Below are 19,906 nucleotides of genomic sequence, written 5' to 3'. Positions count from 1 at the left end.
GCTATATTTTTATTTTACATATTGCTTACTTGTGCCATTCGTAACTGAACATGCATTCATGCCGTCTGCAAATAACACATTAATTTTCTTTTTAACATTTAGTGTCTTTAGCCATTAACAACGCGGCAGGGCCCCGTTTGTGGAAGGCATGTCAACGTATTGGGAAATGTAGGAAGGGAACAGCTGTCATCACAGATGGTGAGCCATTATTTACATATTGTTTTGCTCTGCTCGTGTGTGTGTGTGTGTGTGTGTGTGTGTGTGTGTGTGTGTGTGTGTGTGTGTGTGTGTGTGAAGTTGGCATATCACATACTCAGTTATTTGAACTTAAAAGTTTTCTAATCGTATAGGGACAGTTCTTTGCAGTCTTTAACAAATAATTTATTTCCCTGGTGAAACACTGTAAAACTGAAAAAAAATAAGAACTTATGGTTTTAAGAATCAAATCCAAAAATAATCCAAGAATAATCCACGAATTAAATTTTAGAAGTCCTAATAATAATATGTTCTAATGAAATTTGATTTCGTGTCCCGACGAAAAATCCAAAATGGAAGGCGATTACGTATACTGTAGTCAGTATTGTGCTGTTGTCTACAGTTCTTTGTTGATTCACAAACAATAATATTCCTGTGTTTGAATTTCCGAATAAAATTTAGAGAAATGTCTTTGTCCAAGAATTCTATATGAGCACTCAAATATTTCCAGGAAAAAGAATTAATCTTTTTAGAATTCAAATAATTTGAATAAAAACTAAAATATAACTCCAAACTGGTCACAGACACACACTTTCCAGTGTAAAAGCCCAACTAATTAATTTCTCTATAGACATTGGTATAAAACCTGAATACTGCGCAATTTCGGAAAACCCAGAATTGCGAAATACAGGCTTTTTACATATAAAATTACTTACTCCCAGTATGACCTTGATAAGAATCGATCATTTTACTCCAAGAACAGAATAAAAATAAAATGATGTTTACTTGTCTCATTGATTTCTGAATCAAGGTCAGGAACCAAGTCAAAACTAGAAACAGTGTTTCTGTTATTAGGTATTTATGAAAAGATTCAGGTCAAACTGAATTTTCTGGAAAATATCAAATTCCTAGTAGACAAAATTACATTACAGTGACATGCAATGAAATTAAATAAAAAATGTAAAACTTACAAACAGACAATTAAATTAAATCAAATATATGTAACAGCAGTTACTTCAATATACTTCATATAAAATGTATCTCGTTAAACGTATATTTAAAAGTGCTCGTTAGTTATGGACCAGTTTTGTTTATTTGTTTGTTTATATGTTTGTTGTTGTTGTTTTTACTTTTCTTTTTAAGAACATTGTTTATTGTTTTTGTTTATGTTGTTAGGTTTGTGACAGATGAAGTATTTCTTACATATTTCAGTCCCTATTATGAATAATACATTAAAAAAAATTTAAAAGAAAAACATACCAATTTTCTGTGTAGATAGTCACTGATTTATGTATCTTCAACAGTCAATGATTATTTATGTATCTTCAATTACAGGCTTTGACCTTAACGCCAAATGTAAGTAATAATCTTTTTAAAGAAACACTTTTTTTTCCCCTTCTCCAGTTATTGTTGACATAGTTTGAATTGTTTCGCATAATCGACCATGTTTTCCACGCTACGACATTTATAGCAGTTCATTTCTTACAACTATTTTGCGATTACTAGAATCACTTTTAACAAGAGACTTTGGAGTTTATTTTTATAAACGCCTTCAAAGAAATAAAGTCTTGTTTAACATCTAATATTTCAAGATGCGTCTGCCATCAATAACTAAGCACAAAAAATGTTCCATAACTTGATCCCTGTTTTGACGTTAGGTGTTGTTTTTTTTTGTTTTGTTTTTTTTTTTTGATTTTGTAACGTAGCTTTAACAGTCAGTCATATCGCTACGATGCCTGCAGTGTGGCAGTTTTTAGTGATGTCTAGCACTGAGGCATTATGCCGCAGACATGTGGTATCATGTCCCACCTAGTCAAATTATCCTGGCACCAAGCGAGGCAACTGATTGTTTCATTTTAAAAAAGTCTTTGGTAATGACTAGGCTGGGATTCGAACCCACGACTCCCGCATTCAAAGCGGATGTTTTAGCCACCGAGCGGTCTTGAGATTTTGTCATTTTAACGTTTATTTATATTGCATGATATGTGATCTTTTTCAATATAATCGGATTAAAAATCTCCATTTTTTCTTGTATTCACTAACCGTACCGTTCTCACTCAACAGTAAATGGGTCAGCAAAGGACAGCATTAATATGGAAATTTATGTACAAATCTGTAATCCATTACTACCGTCGGGGCCCCGAGTGGCCGAGTGGTCTAAAGCGCTCACCGTTCCGGATCACTGCCATCTCACCGCTGTCTGCGTAGGTTCGAGTCTCGGGCTCGGCTAACGTTGGTACATGAGAAAGCTTGCCAGTAGCTTCTCGTGGGTCGGTGGTTCTTCCCGGGGTTTTCCAGGGTTCTTCCTCCACCAGTTATACTGGCCACCATGTATAGCCTATCTTGTGCTGAAAAATGGCGTTAAACCCAACAACAACAACAAAACAACAACAACATTAATACCGTCTGTAATCGCTTATAAGACGAGTCCAACTGCTAACAACATAGATCCTCATCCGCCTGCAGATCAGGGTTAATATTATTTGTTACACTGATTACTCTTAACAAAATAAATAGATCCAGATCTGTCGGCGCATTATGCTACGTCAGATTTTGGTTTGTGCAGTTTGCATGTGGTCTTGTCTTATAAGCGAATATAAATGTGCTTAAAATGCAACTTGACTATTCAACCAAGATGGAGAAGAGAGGCAGAGGGCCAAATTATTATTGGCGATGTCAATAGAACTGACGAATCGCAAGTACTGAGACTACCACAAATATTTATTCGTTCAGCATTTTATACAAAATCGATATTTCTTTTAAACTTGTACTTTATTTTGAAATAAACCCACACATTTGGATTAATAAAGATTAATACTTTTACGTACGCAATTTGATGAAATATTTGTTAAGTTAGGTATCAGACCTTAGCACGGCACCCATCATCTAAGATTACGTATGCACAACAGGTGTAACTACATCATTTTTCACACTTTGCTTGGGGAAAAACTGGCTTGTGCGCCATTTAAATTTGGATTACAATCAATTGACTATTAGCTAATAATAAGTCAGTTGTAAATAACACACGATTACGGTTTTATATCATATACAAGCATTTTTGACATGGATATCATATAGGAAATGATTAAAATCTTCATTCATGAGTCGCAGACTTTCGCTTAACTTCCGCTAACGCTTTCCTAACTGTTATCAACTCTTGTAGCATATGTGTAGATCGGTGATCAGAAGTATAGTAAACGGTCCGCGTTTAATGACTCCATTCGTTTATTTCCGTGTATAGACGTGATTCATGCCATTGGTCCCGACCCAAATGAAGCGGACGAAGACATTCTTAAACAATGTTATAATGCTGTACTAAGTCTAATCCCTGCAAAACAACTCCGAACTGTGGTAAGTCTTTTCTTTCCATCTTTCTTCCATTCTTTAGTTTCCTGAAAATTATGACCAAAACCTTCTTGGTACAAAAGTAAAGCTCAAAAGGAAACTCTAAAAAACATTTAATAGATTTGTCACTACCCATCATGCACTTTAGACTCCTAAAGAATGAATAAAGTATTGATCTGTGAATTTGCCCTCGAATTATAGCCACTTACGTTTGTGCCAGTATTATTATTTTGAAGAAGTCAGTTGAATGATTTGTGTCAAATCTCAATCCTAGTTGGTTCTAAGCGCGTAGATAGCGTATTAAAGTTTCTTGTCTGATTTATAGAAATCTAAATTGTAGTAACATAATCGTGTTTGCTTTCTTGAATGTATATTCTTTTCATCAACCTTACAATATGTCGGTAGCTACTGGAAGCTGGTAACACTATTCATTATCTGGAAGACATTTGCACGAAAGTGAATAATATAATATTCCCTTGTGTTGTTATATCTTACATTTTTTTCTAGGCCATCCCTTGCCTGTGTTCTGGTTTTAGAGGTATGTATCTTTTTTAAGCAGCTCTCAGGTGTAATATGATATATTAGTTTTACAACATGCTTACTCTCGTCTCTCAAAATTTTATAATACCCCATAAATATTTGCCTTTGGAGTTCTGTAAGAATTTACTTCTATTCTTAAATCAAACACAGAATAAAATGTGCTCCAGATTCAAAATTATGTTTAATTACGTGGATATGAGTTGTTGTTTTTTTTTTAAGTTCAGAATCACTGAGGAACATAATACATCAAAACTTCATCTCTTTGTTTACACATGATCATAAAAGACATTTCTGGGGCAAGGCAATTCTTGAAAGATCAGAATAAGCACTTCCGATTTTAACCCATTCACGGGAGTGGGATGCGGGGGAGGGGGCATTCAAAATAGTCTTCACACGAATTAACCATTTTAATTTCTTACAGTAGAAGGAAAAATCTTAAACTGTTACATTGTACTAACTAAAACTTCAAAGCTTACTCTTCATAATAGATTTGAAATACTGGCATAACCTACTCAATGTGCACATGTTTGATTCTCTTTTAAGTAAGATTTCTTTGTAAAATTATGTAAGAAATACTTGGAACTCATCTATCTATGTACTGTACATAACCATCTAATATCAACGAATTGTGCAAATTTCATGCATGTCGTTTCAAATATAGCTCTAATCATGGCGGCAACCATATTTCCATTTTCAGGTTTTCCTCTTCAAAAATCCGCAGCTGTTGCGCTGACTGCTGTCAGACATTGGCTCGACAATGACGACAATAAAAATATGGTTAGTATTGAAAAAAGAGGAGTTTGAAAAAAAAGTGTTCTTATTGATGACAAAAGTATAATAACGAAATTATTTTTCTATCGGAAATTCATAATGCAGAGTAAGTTTGAGTGGTGACACGGTTACTTGTCTAACTTGGCAGAACTTATTGCTTAATCCCATGTACATTCTTCAATTTTTGTTATGTCCAACCTAATCTGGACAATACGTAACGTTTTATCGTCCATTTTTCTTTAGTGGCATTTCAACTTGAATTAGTCATTTTTCAATGGTCAATAAACTTTTTAGCGTAGTACCAATTTTCGTTCATTTCGTGGATAATACAAACAAGGAGCTGAAGCATCCAAAAAACAGTAATTTTGAAATAAAAAGAATGTTAGTACGAATTTTAGTGCTAACAAGACTGTGCTTCGCAAAAGCCCACAAATTGATAACAATGACGATAAATTAATCCACAACAGATAATACAATTTTTTTATTGAAGTATATATGCATTAATATTTCAGATTCGGCCCATGATAGCATGCATCTATTAGTCCCCGATTTCTGATTAATAAGAATCAGAATACGAGATCTGGACCCGTAATCAAACACTTAAAGCTCCAACTCGAAGTTTTAAAAGTTTGACATTCTGAAATTTCAGTCAGACTAAAACTGGTACTAAAACTTTTAATAATGTCTTTGCTGCTTTCTTGCATGCTAATTTTCAAATAAATTGCATATCTGGGTACCAAGAATATGATACTGAACAAGTGCAGCGGTACAGCGATCATTTTGAATTTGTGCATTCCAGGGTTTAACCCCAAATTCCCGTACGTGTAGGGTCATGTGATTAATAATATGCAGTATCAGTATTCTCTAGGTTTCAGTGCACCCATCTGTAAAATCAGTCGTTAACTAAATCTAACACACACACACACACACACACACACACACACATACACACACACACACAAACCTATATTCAATCCAAAACATCGTTTGTTCTTTAGGTGGACCGAATCATATTCTGCCTGTATACTGATGACCAATGGGCAGTCTACTTTCCTCTTCTTCGGGTAGTCTTCCCGGCAGGTAAGTGTGAATTGACATGCGGTCAAATTCTAAGATCGGAGACAGAGATAAACAATGCTTTAGATGTGTTCCATAGAGTTTTTTGTTCAGATGGCAATTAAGTAGGATAAGACCAACTTTATATGAAGTGAACATTGCCATTAAATTACTTTTTGACTACTTAAAAAAAGCAGATATTCTTTATTTTTACTGTACAACTGAAACCAATATCTACTTCATGTTCTAACTACTTCAACTCTGATTAATATTGGAATGACGGAAATGGTTGCTAGGAGAAATTTCTTTGGGGGGGGGGGCATACTTTTGCTTAGTAAAAATCCCCAGTCTGCATTTTTTTCTTCATATTAAATACTTTTTAAACTAATTAAAAAATGCATGTCGTATCTTTTGTAAAGGAAATGAGTGGGACGTAATATTTTAATGTTTCTGGTCGTTTAAAAAATTGCACAACAGGAATTTTTGTAATGCAACCATTGTTTCAACATTGTCAGGGTTGAAATTTATAAAAACTTTCCATCTCTACGTCTTTCGCACATAGAAATGAGTATAGCTGTACTTGGAAACGTAGAGAACTAAGTTAAAGTGTCTTACTGTCTCTAGAAACATCGAGTAAATAACTCTTGGTTCAGTTCTATCAATCATACTGATGTTTGTTAAAACAGGTCCAGAGCTGCCAATCTTGAACAGAAGAGATATTTCATCGTTTGGACGATACAGCAGAACCAGTGGGATTTTCACTTTCTTATTTGAAAACACTGACATGGAGGATATTTTTCCCTATGTGAAACAGGAGACAGTCTCAAAGTTCCATCATCCAGAAGCGGATGGACCTGGCCTATTTTCAAATGGTGCCATTATAACTTTAGATGAAAATGGTTCGTCCAAAATTTTTCTGTATCAATGTAGGAGGTTTCCTGCAATTGAATTTTGCTTGGTAAGATTCGGTACAAATAAAGAACCTGTCCAAAAGCAGTGTTTTCAGGTCCGAGACTTCATAACCTCTGCAATCATGAAATACCTACCAAAGAGGGCAACATTTCAGACTTACATTAAATGTGAGCAGTCAACATTTGAGGATGGTCTGGATACTAAGCATGGTGTATGGAAAGTGGAAAAATTGAGGAATACGACTGAGGAGGAATTACCTTGTTTTCATTTAAATTTGAGTGACACACATGTGATTCATCCAAACAAGTACCTGTACACCTGGTTCAAGTATGAGGTATGTCATCTTAGAGGGATGCAAAATAAACACATCATTGGATGTATCCCATTTTATTTTTCCAAACAATTTTAATTTGTATATGTTGTAATATCGTACATACTCGCTTATAAGTCGTGTCAAACTGCAAACAAAGATCCCGATCTTCTGTAGCATAACGTACCTGTAGATCAGGATCTATGTTGCTTGTTCCATTGACTCCTCCTAACAAACTGCACAGACCCAGATCTACCGGCGCATTATACAAAGGTAGATCTGGATCAGTTCGCAGTTGGACTCGGACTCGTCATATAAGCAAGTGTATATATATATATATATATATATATATATATATATATATATATATATATATATATATATATATATATATATATATATATAAATATATGAATGAAACAAAATTACTTTTAACATGCAGAAAAACTGAAATAATGCATTACAGACTCTCCCATGAGGCTTGTACACACTTAAAATGTATTTTACTGTATTGAACAGGACTAAAAACAAAATACTTCGAGAATATCAGGAGGGAAAAAAGTTGTCAGAAATTTAAATATATATCGATTTATATAGCATACTTTATGTGTTCACAACACACTATAACACCGAGCGGAGAATACAATAAAAAATTGATCTTTTCATGTTGTTTAATAATAGCTAAAATCATACTTAATTCCCGCCATAACATTTTCGGTTAAAACAAGCTTAGTGCTTTTTCATATATATAATCGTTTCAAAAGGTTATGCCTCCGGAATTAAAATATGGGGCTACTCGTATAATTTGCTGTCTAATCATTCCTGTGTATTTTAATTTGAGGTATCTCTTTCATATTTGCCTCAATATTTCAGATCCCTTTTAAGAAACATCCTGTAGAACGATTAGGTAAGTGCGACCTAACTTTTCTTCAACTTGCCTTGGGCTTTAACATGGAACAGAATTATTAAGAATCTGAACAAGTTGAGAAAAAATTCGCCAGTTATTGTCTGGTTTAAAAAGGAAAGACTTTGTATAATTTTCCAAGGACTTTTCACACACAAGCAACTGTACACTCAACGAGAGAATAGAGAAAACGGAGAGTACGAAATCGTGCATATGTAGTAGATAAAAATTCGTATTCTTTCTCTCGTAATTTTGTTGACTAAGACCGGGCTTAACAAAATAAAACTATTTGTTGTTGTTGAGTTTAATTATAGTGGCGTGCGCACAATTGTGCATGTGCCACTTTTTTTCTGACTGCACCGCAGCCTGCTAGTTGTTCCTGGGGAGGGAATGGTGCCACCTCCCCTAGGCTTTTATGGATTCAAGGAACCCTGATAATTTGGCCTCAATCTGTGGGTCCATAAAGGTCCCTTACAGTTGAATGATTGGCTGTCATTAGTGGGAAGGAGAGCTCGGGAACGGTCTTGTTTGCTTTACATCGCTGGTTTCTTGTTGCATTTGCCTGGTGTTTCTTGCGATTTTTTGCGATTTTTTTTTCTTCTTCTTCAAAATATTCTTAAAAAAAGGGGGGGGGGGAAATGTTCTATGCTCTTTATAGAAGTTCTTAGTAGAAATCATGTATGAAGAGAGATTTTCAAGGTTATTATGGTATTACTAGTCGAGGTGTTTAGGGTGTGCTTCCTACGTTATGTTATTTATAAGTTTTTAGATATTGCCTCTTTAAGTTATTTATTTATCAATTTTTTTAGAGATTGAATGTTATTTATACTTTATTTAGCAAGAGACCGGGGTCCTAGCCGATTACACGGTTCGTTAAGGACATCTAGGAACGGAGTCCTAGCTGATTACTCGGTTCGTTAAGGACAGCTAGGACATCCGATTTTGCGGTTTCCTTAGTTTTTTATAGGTGCTTCGTAAGTGAATTATTTATTAATACTTTTATAAAATTGAATGATATGTTATGGGTTTTTATGTGGTGGGTTCTAAATTTATTTAGCTAGTTACTGGGTCTTTTGGTTTTGTGGGGATAGTAATTATATTTTGTTCTTAAGTCCTGCTGAGTCTATGAATTTATTTATATTTTTATATGCTGATTGTTTATTTTTATTGGAGTCCATAAGCAACTCTGAGTATGTGTGTGGTGATCCAATCTCTTTTTGGTTTTTGATAAATTTTTTCCGAGCGGGTTGATATTTTGGGCATATATTGAATACGTGGTGTAGATCTTCTGTGGTGTGGCAGTTAAAGCAGTTAATGGTTGCTGGTTTGGGTCCTATAAACCTTCCAAAACTGCTTGCTAGTTTAGTTTTTCCAGTTATTATCCTGTTTAAGGTTTTCTGTTCTATATAGGTACCCTTAGGTAGCCGTATGTTCCTATCTACGGTTTTTTGGGTTTCATGGTGCTTTTTACCTTTTGTGGAGGAATTCCAAAAATCTTGCCATGTTTGGTCTATATATGTTTGTGCGAAGCTTATTGCTTCTGTAGAGCTATAGTTAAGCTTGATAGAGTTTTGATCTCCTAGTTTGGTTTGTTCAACTTTGCTGTTTCGTTGCCAGAGATTTCAATGTGCGATGGTATCCACATGAGCTCGACTAATTGATGTGCTGTGGTGATATCGTCAATTAATTGGCATGCTCAGTCGAGGAATTGTTCCCTAGAGTGTGTATTGCGATTTTGGATCGATTTGATAACGCTTAGGGAATCGTTTATAATGACTGCTTTAGGTATTTGGTTGTCTTTGATCCATTGTAGTGATTCAAGTATAGCCCAGAATTCAGTGGTGTAAATGGAGCAATAGTCAGGTAATCTGGATCCCGTTTGCATATTGAATTTAGGGATGACTATTGCTGCTGCTGTTCTTGGTGGGTTGTTTGTTTTTGATCCATCGGTATATATTTTAACATAGTCCGGGTATTTTTGGTTGATTTCGTTTACCAGTACAGGTTTTGGTAAGTTTTCTTGTCCTTCTTATGGCCTAATTTGGTAGCTTCAGCGTTAATCCTTGGTGGTTTTTGTAACCATGGTGATTTGTTCTGGTCTGTATTGTTTGTTACCTGTTTTTTTAGTAGAGGTATCTTTTCTCTTAGTTCAAGGATTACTTTGCCACTTGGTGTGGTGGGTATGATTTTGGGTTTGAAGACAACTTTACACTTATTTATAGCTATTTTGGTGGGATGGTTGTCTGGGTGGGTATCTAATCGAATGGAGTATCGGAGGAGCAGTTCTTGCCTACGTAATTTTAAGGGTAGTTCTCCTGTTAGTGTTTGTAGTTCTTCTAACGATGTTGAGGAGAGTGTTCCTGTGCATAATAGTAAGGCTTTTCTCTGGATAGTGTCAAGTTTTTGTAGTACAGGTTGCTTAGCCGAGTTATATGCTTGGCAACCGTAATCCAGTTTTGATCTAATTAGGGTTTTATATATCGTGAGGAGGGTTTCCTGGTTGGATCCCCAGTCAGTCCCTGTGATGTTCCTGAGTAAATTGAGATCTTTGTTACAATTCTGGGTGAGTTGTTCAATGTGCTGTTTCCATGTGAGGTGGTTGTCAAAGAACATTCCTAGGAATTTTACTACTGTTACGTATTTGATTAATTGATTTTGTATATAGAAGTTTGGATAGACTAGGTTGTTATTTCGTTTGGGGGTGAATATGATTGCCACAGTTTTTCATGAGATATTTTGAAACCCCATTTGTCCGCCCATCTCCCTATGTTGTCTAGGCTCTGCTGGATTTCTTTAACTACTGTGTTATTGGCAGTATTTCTATTCCTCCATATGCCACTATCATCTGCAAATTGTGACAAGTTTATTTTTGCGGCGGCTGCATTGAGGTCAAGGTCGTTTACCATTAGGTTAAATAGGGGACTTATTACACTGCCTTGCGGTGTTCCATTTTCAAGTGAAAATTCTTCCGAATGTGTGTTGCCTATTCTTGTGGTAATTTTCCGGCCTGTGAGGAAATCGCCAATCCAATTGAACAAGCGTCCAGTTGTTCTAAATTGGTTTAATTTGGCCTTTAGTCCATTGGTCCATACTAGGTCGAACGCTTTTTCTAGGTGTAGAAAAACCGGTATGAGGTTACTATCGGTTTTTCTATGTGCGTTAAAAACGAGTTTGATGTCTGTTTCCAGTCTGAGAAGTTGGTCAGTGGTGGACCGTCTGTTCCGAATGCCACATTGATTTATGGAGATTAGGTTATTGGTTTCTAGGTGGTGTTTTAACCTATTTGCGATTATTGTCTCCATTATTTTGCAAATATTGTTTGTAAGGGAGATGGGTCGGTACGAATTTATGTTGTTGGGATCTTCACCTAGCTTGGGGATTGGTATTACTATGGCCTGTTTCTATTTGGTGAGTAGTTGGCCTTTATCCCATATCCTGTTAAAGAGTTTGATTATGGCTATTGTTATATTGATAGGTAGTTTTTTGTAGATAATGTAACCTAACTGATCCTTACCAGGGGATGTTTCGTTTTTGGATCGTAGGGCTATCTCCCATTCATGTACTGTGATGTCGCTATTTACGTGAGATTCTTTTGTTTCTTGGTCTTGAAACATTTGAGGTTGGGTTTCCTCCATTAGTTTTTTGTGTTCTTGAAAGTTTCTGGTGTGATTATTGTTGCTACTCATGTTCGAAAAATGCTTCGCTAGGAGGTCTGCCTTATCTTTATTTGTTATGGCATTTTTAATTTTTGGGGCTGAGGTAGTTGCTTTCCCTTTTATGGCTTTTATCTTGTCCCATATTTGTTTTGAGTTTGATTTTAGACTCAGTTTAGAGCAAAAGGTTTGCCATATATTAATTTTAGCAGTTTTTATAGTTTGTTTTAGTGCTTTTTCTTTATCTTTATATTGCTGGAAGTAGATAGAATTTTTGGTGCGTTTATATTTATTTAAGGCCATTTTTTTTGTCTTTATGTGCTATAATGCACTGTTTAGTCCACCATGGCACAGGGTATTTATTTTGGATATTAGTTGTCTTTGGGATGCATCGGTTAGCTGCCTCTATAACTGTGTCTGTTATATTATCATAATACATGTCAATACTTGGGCTATCTAAGTTATCTGGATTTACTCTAGCTAGTAATAATTGGAATTGGTCCCAGTCTGCCTGTTGGTATCTCCATTTAGGTGGGGTTTCGTTTGAAATATGTTGAGTTTTTGTTTGAATATTGATTGTGATGGGGAAATGGTCACTTCCTAACGTATCTTCTTGATCCACCCACCAATTTGTTGATTTGAGCCAATTTTGGGGTAGTGATGGTTAGGTCTATGGCTAAGAGAGTGTCATCCTCAGGGTTTAATCTAGTGTTCGACCCGTCATTTAAGATGACCAGATTGTTCTCAGTTATCCATTTTTCAACCATTTTCCCTCTTTGATCTTTCTTGTTACCTCCCCATAATTCACTGTGTGCGTTGAAGTCGCCACAGATAATTAGATTGTTGTTGTTGTTGTTATTAGTGATTGCCTTTAGTGAGATTAGGTTGGTAGGGCAGAAGGTACCCCCTGGGTTGTATGCATTTATTATTTGAATGTTTGTGGTTCCTATATTTATCATTACTGACATTATTTCGATGCTATTATTGATGTTTAGGTTAGGGGGTACTTCTATTATTTCATAGTAGATTAGTGGATCTATCAAAAAAATTGCTAGTCCACCCCCTTTCTGCCCCATCGGTCTGTTTTTAAAGATTCCCTGGGTATAGCCTTGTAGTTTGGGCAGGCGTTTATGTTCTTGTGTTATGAGGGTTTCCTGTAGGCAGATTACGTCTGGTTTTACGGCTGTATTATTCAGTTTGTTCTGCAGTTCTGATAGGTTTTTAAAGATTCCTGTGCAGTTCCATTGCCAGATGGTGATTTAATATTTTTTGTACTATTCATTTTTGACGTTGTCTTTATCTGTTACTCTTGTGGTCCAATCAGCTAGTATGATGAAAATGGTTTTGAGGGTTCTCATTATGCTACTGAGATCTTGTATTAGGGTTTCTGTTGTTAGGTTCATTACTTCCAGTATTAATTCTGTATTGGGGTGTGAGTTAGGTTTGGGTATGTTTGGGGTGACAGTTTTGTTTGTATCTGGAGAGTTTTGGTGCTCATTGATTGTTTCAGAGGTAGATTTTGGTGTGTTGGGGTTGTTTTTACAGATAATGTTTTTGGCAGAATGGTAGGTGAAGTGTTTTTCGATCATTAAGTCCACTATTTGTTTCTCTTTTATTGCAAATCTGCATTCTGCCGATCTAGGATAATGGTTTTCTTTACAGTTAGCACATTTTTGTTTAATTGTGTGGCATTCTCCTTTGTGTGGACCTCCGCAATACTTACATCTTGGTTTGAATCTACATCTGAGGGCATAGTGTCCCCAGTGCAGGCATTTGGTGCAAAATCTTGGCCTATTTATGTAGTTTTTCAGCTTATGGTACACTCCTGACTGTCCTAGTTTTATTATTGAGGGTATTGGCTCTGTAGCCTCTATAACTGCTTTGTTTGTTCCTTGTCCCTTGTGATTTTTAAGACGATAGACTTTGGTGGTCTGTGTTCCATTTGATGTGAGTTTATTAAGTAGGAGTTCATTGCTTATGTCCTTGTTGTATCCGTTTAGTGCTATTAATTTTTTAAAGATAGTGGTTTTAATGGGTTCAGCCAGATTAGTTGTGGTTTCACTGTGTTTGGAGTTCAAAGTGACTCGTGTTTTCCTCTGAGTGCTATGGTGTCTCTCTACTTTGATCTTTATTGGACGTATAGTTTCAATTTGGATTAATTTTTCCACCTGTTAAATTGTGCTGCATTGGACAATCAGATAGTTTCGCCTTGGTCTTATCAGTTTGAATTGTCCAGTGTGAATTTTGGCCAGTGCTGTCATAATACTACCTGCTGTTTATGTATATGGTGTGTTCGATGGAATGAATTTGGTTTTGGGGGTTATGTTGTTGTTTTATTTCCTGTTTTGAGTTAACCTTACTTGTGGGTTTATTTTGGGGTTTTAGCGGGCCCTTGCCTTTACCTAGGTATGTGTTTTGAGTTGTTTGGGGTCTTTGGGTTGCCATTAGTGATGCTGCCGGGTAGTTTGGTAGTGTCTAATTCATTGGATTTGTTCCCATAGGTTGGTGGTTCCCTTGCTGTTATTATCCCTGATGGTCCAGGAGTTTGGCTTGAGTGTATAGTTTCTTTCCTAATGTTTTGATTTATTGTTTTTTGCTTGATTTCCTGTTGTTGTTTTGTTTGCATGTTTCTAGAATTGGTCATTTCATTTTTGGTGAAATTTGGGGTGCTGGTTATGGTTATGTGGTCTAATTGTGGGGAGTTTAAGGTATGTAGGTTACTGTCAAATTAATTTGTTAGATTTGGAATAGTGGTGTCTATATCTTGATTTGTGTGTGGTTTTTCCGCTTCTTTGAAGAGGATTGGCGATAGTACTGGCATTGTATTTATATTGTTCCCTGGAGTGTAGTTTTGTATTTCTAGTACTTTCTGTTGGTGGGGTGGCGGTGAGGGTGTTAGTTATGTCTGCCGGTTTGTGGTTTGTTTGGTCTGTGTTTGTGACCAGAATTTGGGGTCCCAGTGTGATGTTGGTTGAATTGGAGTTTGCTGTGGTTGTTATGACTTGCGTTAATCTTGCTTGTTTTGCATGCTTTATTGGTGCTGTTTGGAGTTGTGATACATCCATTATTTTTTTACTGATTTATTGATAAGGTTGTTTGGTGGCTTGTGTGTTCGCGTGTTTGGATTGAACAGAGCTATTTGTTTGGACCTAGTTTACATTCTTCTACTTAAATTGCATATAGCATTGTATGATGACTTATCTTTTGTTTTTGTCCTAACGTCCAGTCTGCTCCTCCGCTCCAAGTCTCTCCTTTGGTCCTTTGTTTTTTGTTACGTGTTCCTATCGTTCCTAATTAGACTGATTCAGTTTCAGACTAATCCGATATGTAACACTGAATGTTTTCCGAACATGTGTACCAACTTGCAGTTAGTTATTTGGTTAAGAAAGACATTTAATGTCAGTTTTGTTCTATTGTACGATATTTGCCTGTCGTTATAAACGTCATTGGAACATCGTTAGAGCTGGGTACCATGGAAATAATTTTGAATATACTGCAATACTTGCCACGGTACACCATGATTATATTAGGACGAACAAAATTTAATGTTCTGGGACAGGGGCCTGACACTTTTAAAAAAAAAGATCCATATGTCAATATCCGGAAAAATATCTTGTTCTGATTTCTGTATAAATAATATATGGTATCCATTTTATTATCTGAAACAAAATGAAATTAAGATATTTCAGCTCAAAAGAAAATTGCACGCTTAGCACCAAAAGTTAAATGGTCATCACTTTATAGTAGATGAATTTTTTTTAATGTATGTATTCAGTTGTTGTATTAGTTGTAATATAAAAAGGTAATTAAAACGGATGATCAAACTTGCACTATAGCTGGCACCCTCTGAAAGACATGGTGCTGACATTCGAGAGGTTGTAGATAAAACTATGAAGTGTTGACACTGATATATACAGTTTACTTTTCTACACTAAAGCTATAACAGGTATGGAAACTTTGAATGGGGTGCGAACACTTGAGAAAGATAGTTATCAGAGAGGGTCAGTAAACATAAAACAAACATACTCATCAAACGAGAAAATTTTAGTGGAATTGAGAAATGACGTAAGCTTAAAACAGAAAACAATTGCTCCTGAAAAAATTAGAATGATTTGCAGTAGTACAAAGGAATACGTGTAGTTGACGTTGACATAAACTAGTAAATACCTTTAAAAAAATGAATTTGGCGCGAATTTCATTCACAACATCCCATTTAGCCCCAACATTAGCATATGTGACACGTGTCGAACATTTAATTAAATTATCATAAATATAATCATATTTGTACTAATCAAAACTAATTTGTGGCAAATATCACTGTTTTGCATATAATAAAAGAAAGTTTTGAATTATTTTGTATTGAAAATGAAAAGATGCTGTTAGTATCATTAAATTCCAAACAAGATTACTCGATAATTTCTGTATATTCGTAACTGACAGAGACAACCAAAGTACATTTACAGTGAAAAGGTATTGTGGTACATGATACAAGAAAAAATACCATGGTAAACCTGTATACCAAGCACCTCTAAACATTTAACACAAAGAAAAATAATTGCTAACAAACGGGAAAGTCTTTCAACGTTGTAGAAGCAGTCAATAAATATCCTACAATAAAAAGACAACACATTTTCTCATCTTTTGTTTTCTTATTCATGCACAAAAGTCGTACACTCTGTCTTGTTGTGTTGCTGTTTTTATCAGTGTGCTAAATGCATGGAAGTCTGTCTTGAAATCCTCTTGTCTTCATTTGGTCAAATAATCTGCACATGCAAAGATGGGGGGGGGGGTCGATCTTGCGCAGTTAAGCATGTTCAGCAAAAGTAAGAAAACCAACAACTTAATCCACCGGTGACATTTATATTAATTTTTACAGATTTAGATCGAACCCCAACGGATAAAGACCTTGAACAGATTTCTGAAGGACTTGGTGCTTCACACTCCATCATAGCTCTACAACTTGGAGTTCCTGCAAATGCAGTTCAGAGGTGCATACACAATCACCCCCACGATGCAGTCATGCAGGGGTTCCAAATGCTTCTGTATTGGCGTGACAATATTGGACGTGATGTAATTTTGTCAGTATTACTGCAAGAGATAGAGAAATGTGGCTGCTCTGTAGATATTTATAGTTTGAAACAGGGGCTTTGTGACAAATCAAGGACTGACAAAAAATGGAAAGAAAAGAGGAAAACAAAACAAAGGGAACCTTGTACAACAATAAGCAAAAATGAAACAGAAATCAACTAGTAGTATCAATGGTATTAGAAAAATTCCTGTGATAATAATAAATCTAGTATATAATGGTGCCTTAAACCACCATTTCCTACCCTTATCCATTCAGATCTAAACCCACCTTTTCATTACAATGTTTGAAATACTGAACAGATAGTAAACATTGAAAGTCACTCTGAAAATAAATCCATTACACATTTGCCCTTAGAAAGCATGAACTTGGCTAATACTGAAACTGGATGATTATCTTTTACCCTGGAGCATGTGTTGATGCAAATTAAAGGTTTTTTCCTCATTGATTTATATATAGCATCCATTTACTTGTTTTTTTTTTTTTTTAAATGTATATGAAAGCCTAAACAAATCTGAACTTGTATATAAATGCATGTGTATCAATTTTATGTGAAATGATTAAATGTGTGTGAAATAAAAGAAGCAGATATTTACTCTTCATTTACATTAGAACACAACTGACACAGAAACATGAATAACAACAAAGCCAGGGTCTGTATGTTAAGCTGACAATCAAAGCACTGCTGTAAAACACGTGACATTGACCCCAAGGTCAAAGCAGGAGCATGTTGTCTTAACTTCATAATGATGCATGCCATGAAGAGGGAGAATCTATCGAGGTATTTGGGAAGGATAAGATTTTTTCAGATTGTGTCAAGGGAGGCAGAAAACTAGATTTATTAGTTCATAGGAACTGAAAGAAAACTGCTTATGTGGGAAAAAGTAGTATAGATGCATCCCTCTTGTGTTTGGTACAAACTTGTTAATAATGGTTAAAATATAGATCTGTTATTTATTCCTTGAAATTCATTATTTTTCATTTAATTTGTTACAAGCATTTAAACATCATAAGGATTCATCAAGTTACAGCCATTAATGCAGTATGCATTCAATTTTCAAGGTTAATGATTTATTGAGTCTTGCAACATACTGGGTTCAGTATTTAAATAAATAAAATTTAACTCAAACCTTAATGCAAATTTTCCATGACTAAGACTCTGAGTCCAAGGTCATAGAGGTGAGTGAACTTGTTGAAGAATGAATTGTCTTAGCGCCATAAGGAATGACACCAAGTATGAGAAGAATCTATGAAGGAATTGAGGAAATTTATGCAAATGAAATAGCCTAGAACCATAAGAACCTATGGATGCTGCCACTGAAAAACTTAAGGTTGTGTACCGATCCCCACCAATGTAGGTGCTGCAATAAAACTACCATAATTTGCAGTAATTAGACATGTTCCCTCATTTCTTGCCAATAATTTAACCACAGCCCTGCATGCAGTGTACAAATGAAACATGTAACATGCAAATTCATCAAGTCTATTTTCCTCTCCTTAAGAGTTGTGACATTTTACACAAAAGTGCAGGATGAAAAAGTTTCCATGGTTCAGTAAAAAAGTTGAAATAATAATAATAATAATCATTATTTTCATTATTATATGAGATTAAATAAATTTTGTATTAGATATGGAGGTAATTTAAGTTGACTGTAATGATTGTTATTTCAATTTGATATGCAATGCTCAGAATTTCTGTCAGAATGCACCAGTAACATTAATCATGCAAAAGTAGCTGGGTTTCAATTATTTCTATTTTGATTTACCTTTCCTGTACAATGGTACTCTTTAAAAAAAAGTCTTTCTTATATATCATAGTTATCGAAAGTAACTTATTTTTTAAGGACATTATTAAAATAGCATTAATGGAAATCCACTGCATCCAGCATATATTGTACTTTAAAAAAATAGTACTTGGAATATCAATAAAAAGCTGTTAGAAAGACCATGAGGTTTCTCCAAATTAACATTTCATTATCAGAAAATGACTCAAATGATGGCTGACAGTGACTTCAAGATATGTAATGATAAAGATTCATACTATTATGTAACAAAAATTCCACAGAATGCTACATCTCACCTGCTCTGCTGAGTGTAATTTATATTTAACTTATTTTGTGTGCTTAAACTTTGTCCATGATTGAGAATAGATTTTTGTGTGTACCTTTTTTTATATCTCATTACAAAGATATGTTTACATGGGTTTGAGTTCAAAACCTAGCCTTGATTGTTACCTTTGAAGTTTCTGGAAACAATTTTTTTTACAGTACCAGGTACTTTTCCATTAAGATGATTGAGTTTATTTTCTTCAGAAAACATTACTGCGACATAGGTCAAGTGGGGATGTATATGGTCATAATCAACAAAATTGTGCATTACTCCTATTAATACTGTTTGGACTATAACCCTATTTTGGGATTATTGTGTGTTGATTCAATGACATTCTGGATTATAGCATTGTGATACATCAGGACTGTTAGCACAACAACTCATTCAAGGATATTGGTACATGATCATATTTTCAAGACCTGGATCAAGACCGTTAGCACAACAATTCATTCAAGGCACTTATTACAAAATCACATTTTCAAGACCTGGAACTCATTTGGAACAAACTATACTTTTGGACTATTTGGGATTTAATTCACAATAATGTACATTCCTTTAAAATTTTCACTTTGTGCTCTTGAGAAATAAATTGTTTGTTTAATTATACTTAACTTGTTGGGTTTTTAATTTCTGTTGCTTTGTTTGAGACCATAAGGGTCCTAACATGAGGTACAGGTGAGAGAAAAAACTCCATGTGAGAAATTATAAAACAGACCAACCAGTAATACCAAGAGGAAAAGTTTGAAAAGAACAATGTTTTGACCAAGTTCCCTGCTAATACCATTCCTAAAAAGCAGTTATCTTGTGAGAACAATACTTTCGTACCATACTGACTTTCAGATGGTGTCTTAAGATGTGAGTCTGTGTGTGTGTGATTTGGATTTTTAATGTAGCTGTAACAATTTTTCAGTCATATCACTACGATGTCTGCAGTGTGGCAGTTTATAGTGATGTCTAGCACTGGGTCATCAAGCCGCAGACATGTGGCATGATATCCTACCCAGCCACATTATCCTGACACGAGG

The 19,906-nt window shown here is 35.2% G+C and overlaps 1 protein-coding gene across 1 annotated transcript in view; it reads left to right on the top strand.

Annotated features, from left to right (window-relative positions):
- The window catches only part of LOC149808127 (uncharacterized), a 33,746-nt gene extending 14,259 nt beyond the window's left edge, over nt 1-19,487 (top strand). Inside the window, exons 5-13 of the mRNA XM_089973610.1 lie at nt 103-198; nt 1,531-1,551; nt 3,437-3,546; nt 4,048-4,078; nt 4,778-4,857; nt 5,850-5,931; nt 6,594-7,153; nt 8,003-8,036; nt 16,563-19,487. Of these exons, the coding sequence (XP_089829736.1) occupies nt 103-198; nt 1,531-1,551; nt 3,437-3,546; nt 4,048-4,078; nt 4,778-4,857; nt 5,850-5,931; nt 6,594-7,153; nt 8,003-8,036; nt 16,563-16,936 (1,388 nt within the window). The 3' untranslated portion in view covers nt 16,937-19,487. The remainder of the gene's footprint in view (nt 1-102; nt 199-1,530; nt 1,552-3,436; nt 3,547-4,047; nt 4,079-4,777; nt 4,858-5,849; nt 5,932-6,593; nt 7,154-8,002; nt 8,037-16,562) is intronic.
- The last annotated feature ends 419 nt before the right edge of the window (nt 19,488-19,906 follow it).

Source organism: Sinohyriopsis cumingii, chromosome 1 (genome assembly GCF_028554795.1).
Source record: "Sinohyriopsis cumingii isolate HCF-2022 chromosome 1, ASM2855479v2, whole genome shotgun sequence".
NCBI classification, from domain to species: Eukaryota; Metazoa; Mollusca; class Bivalvia; order Unionida; family Unionidae; genus Sinohyriopsis; species Sinohyriopsis cumingii.
This window is presented reverse-complemented; position numbering and strand designations above follow the sequence as displayed.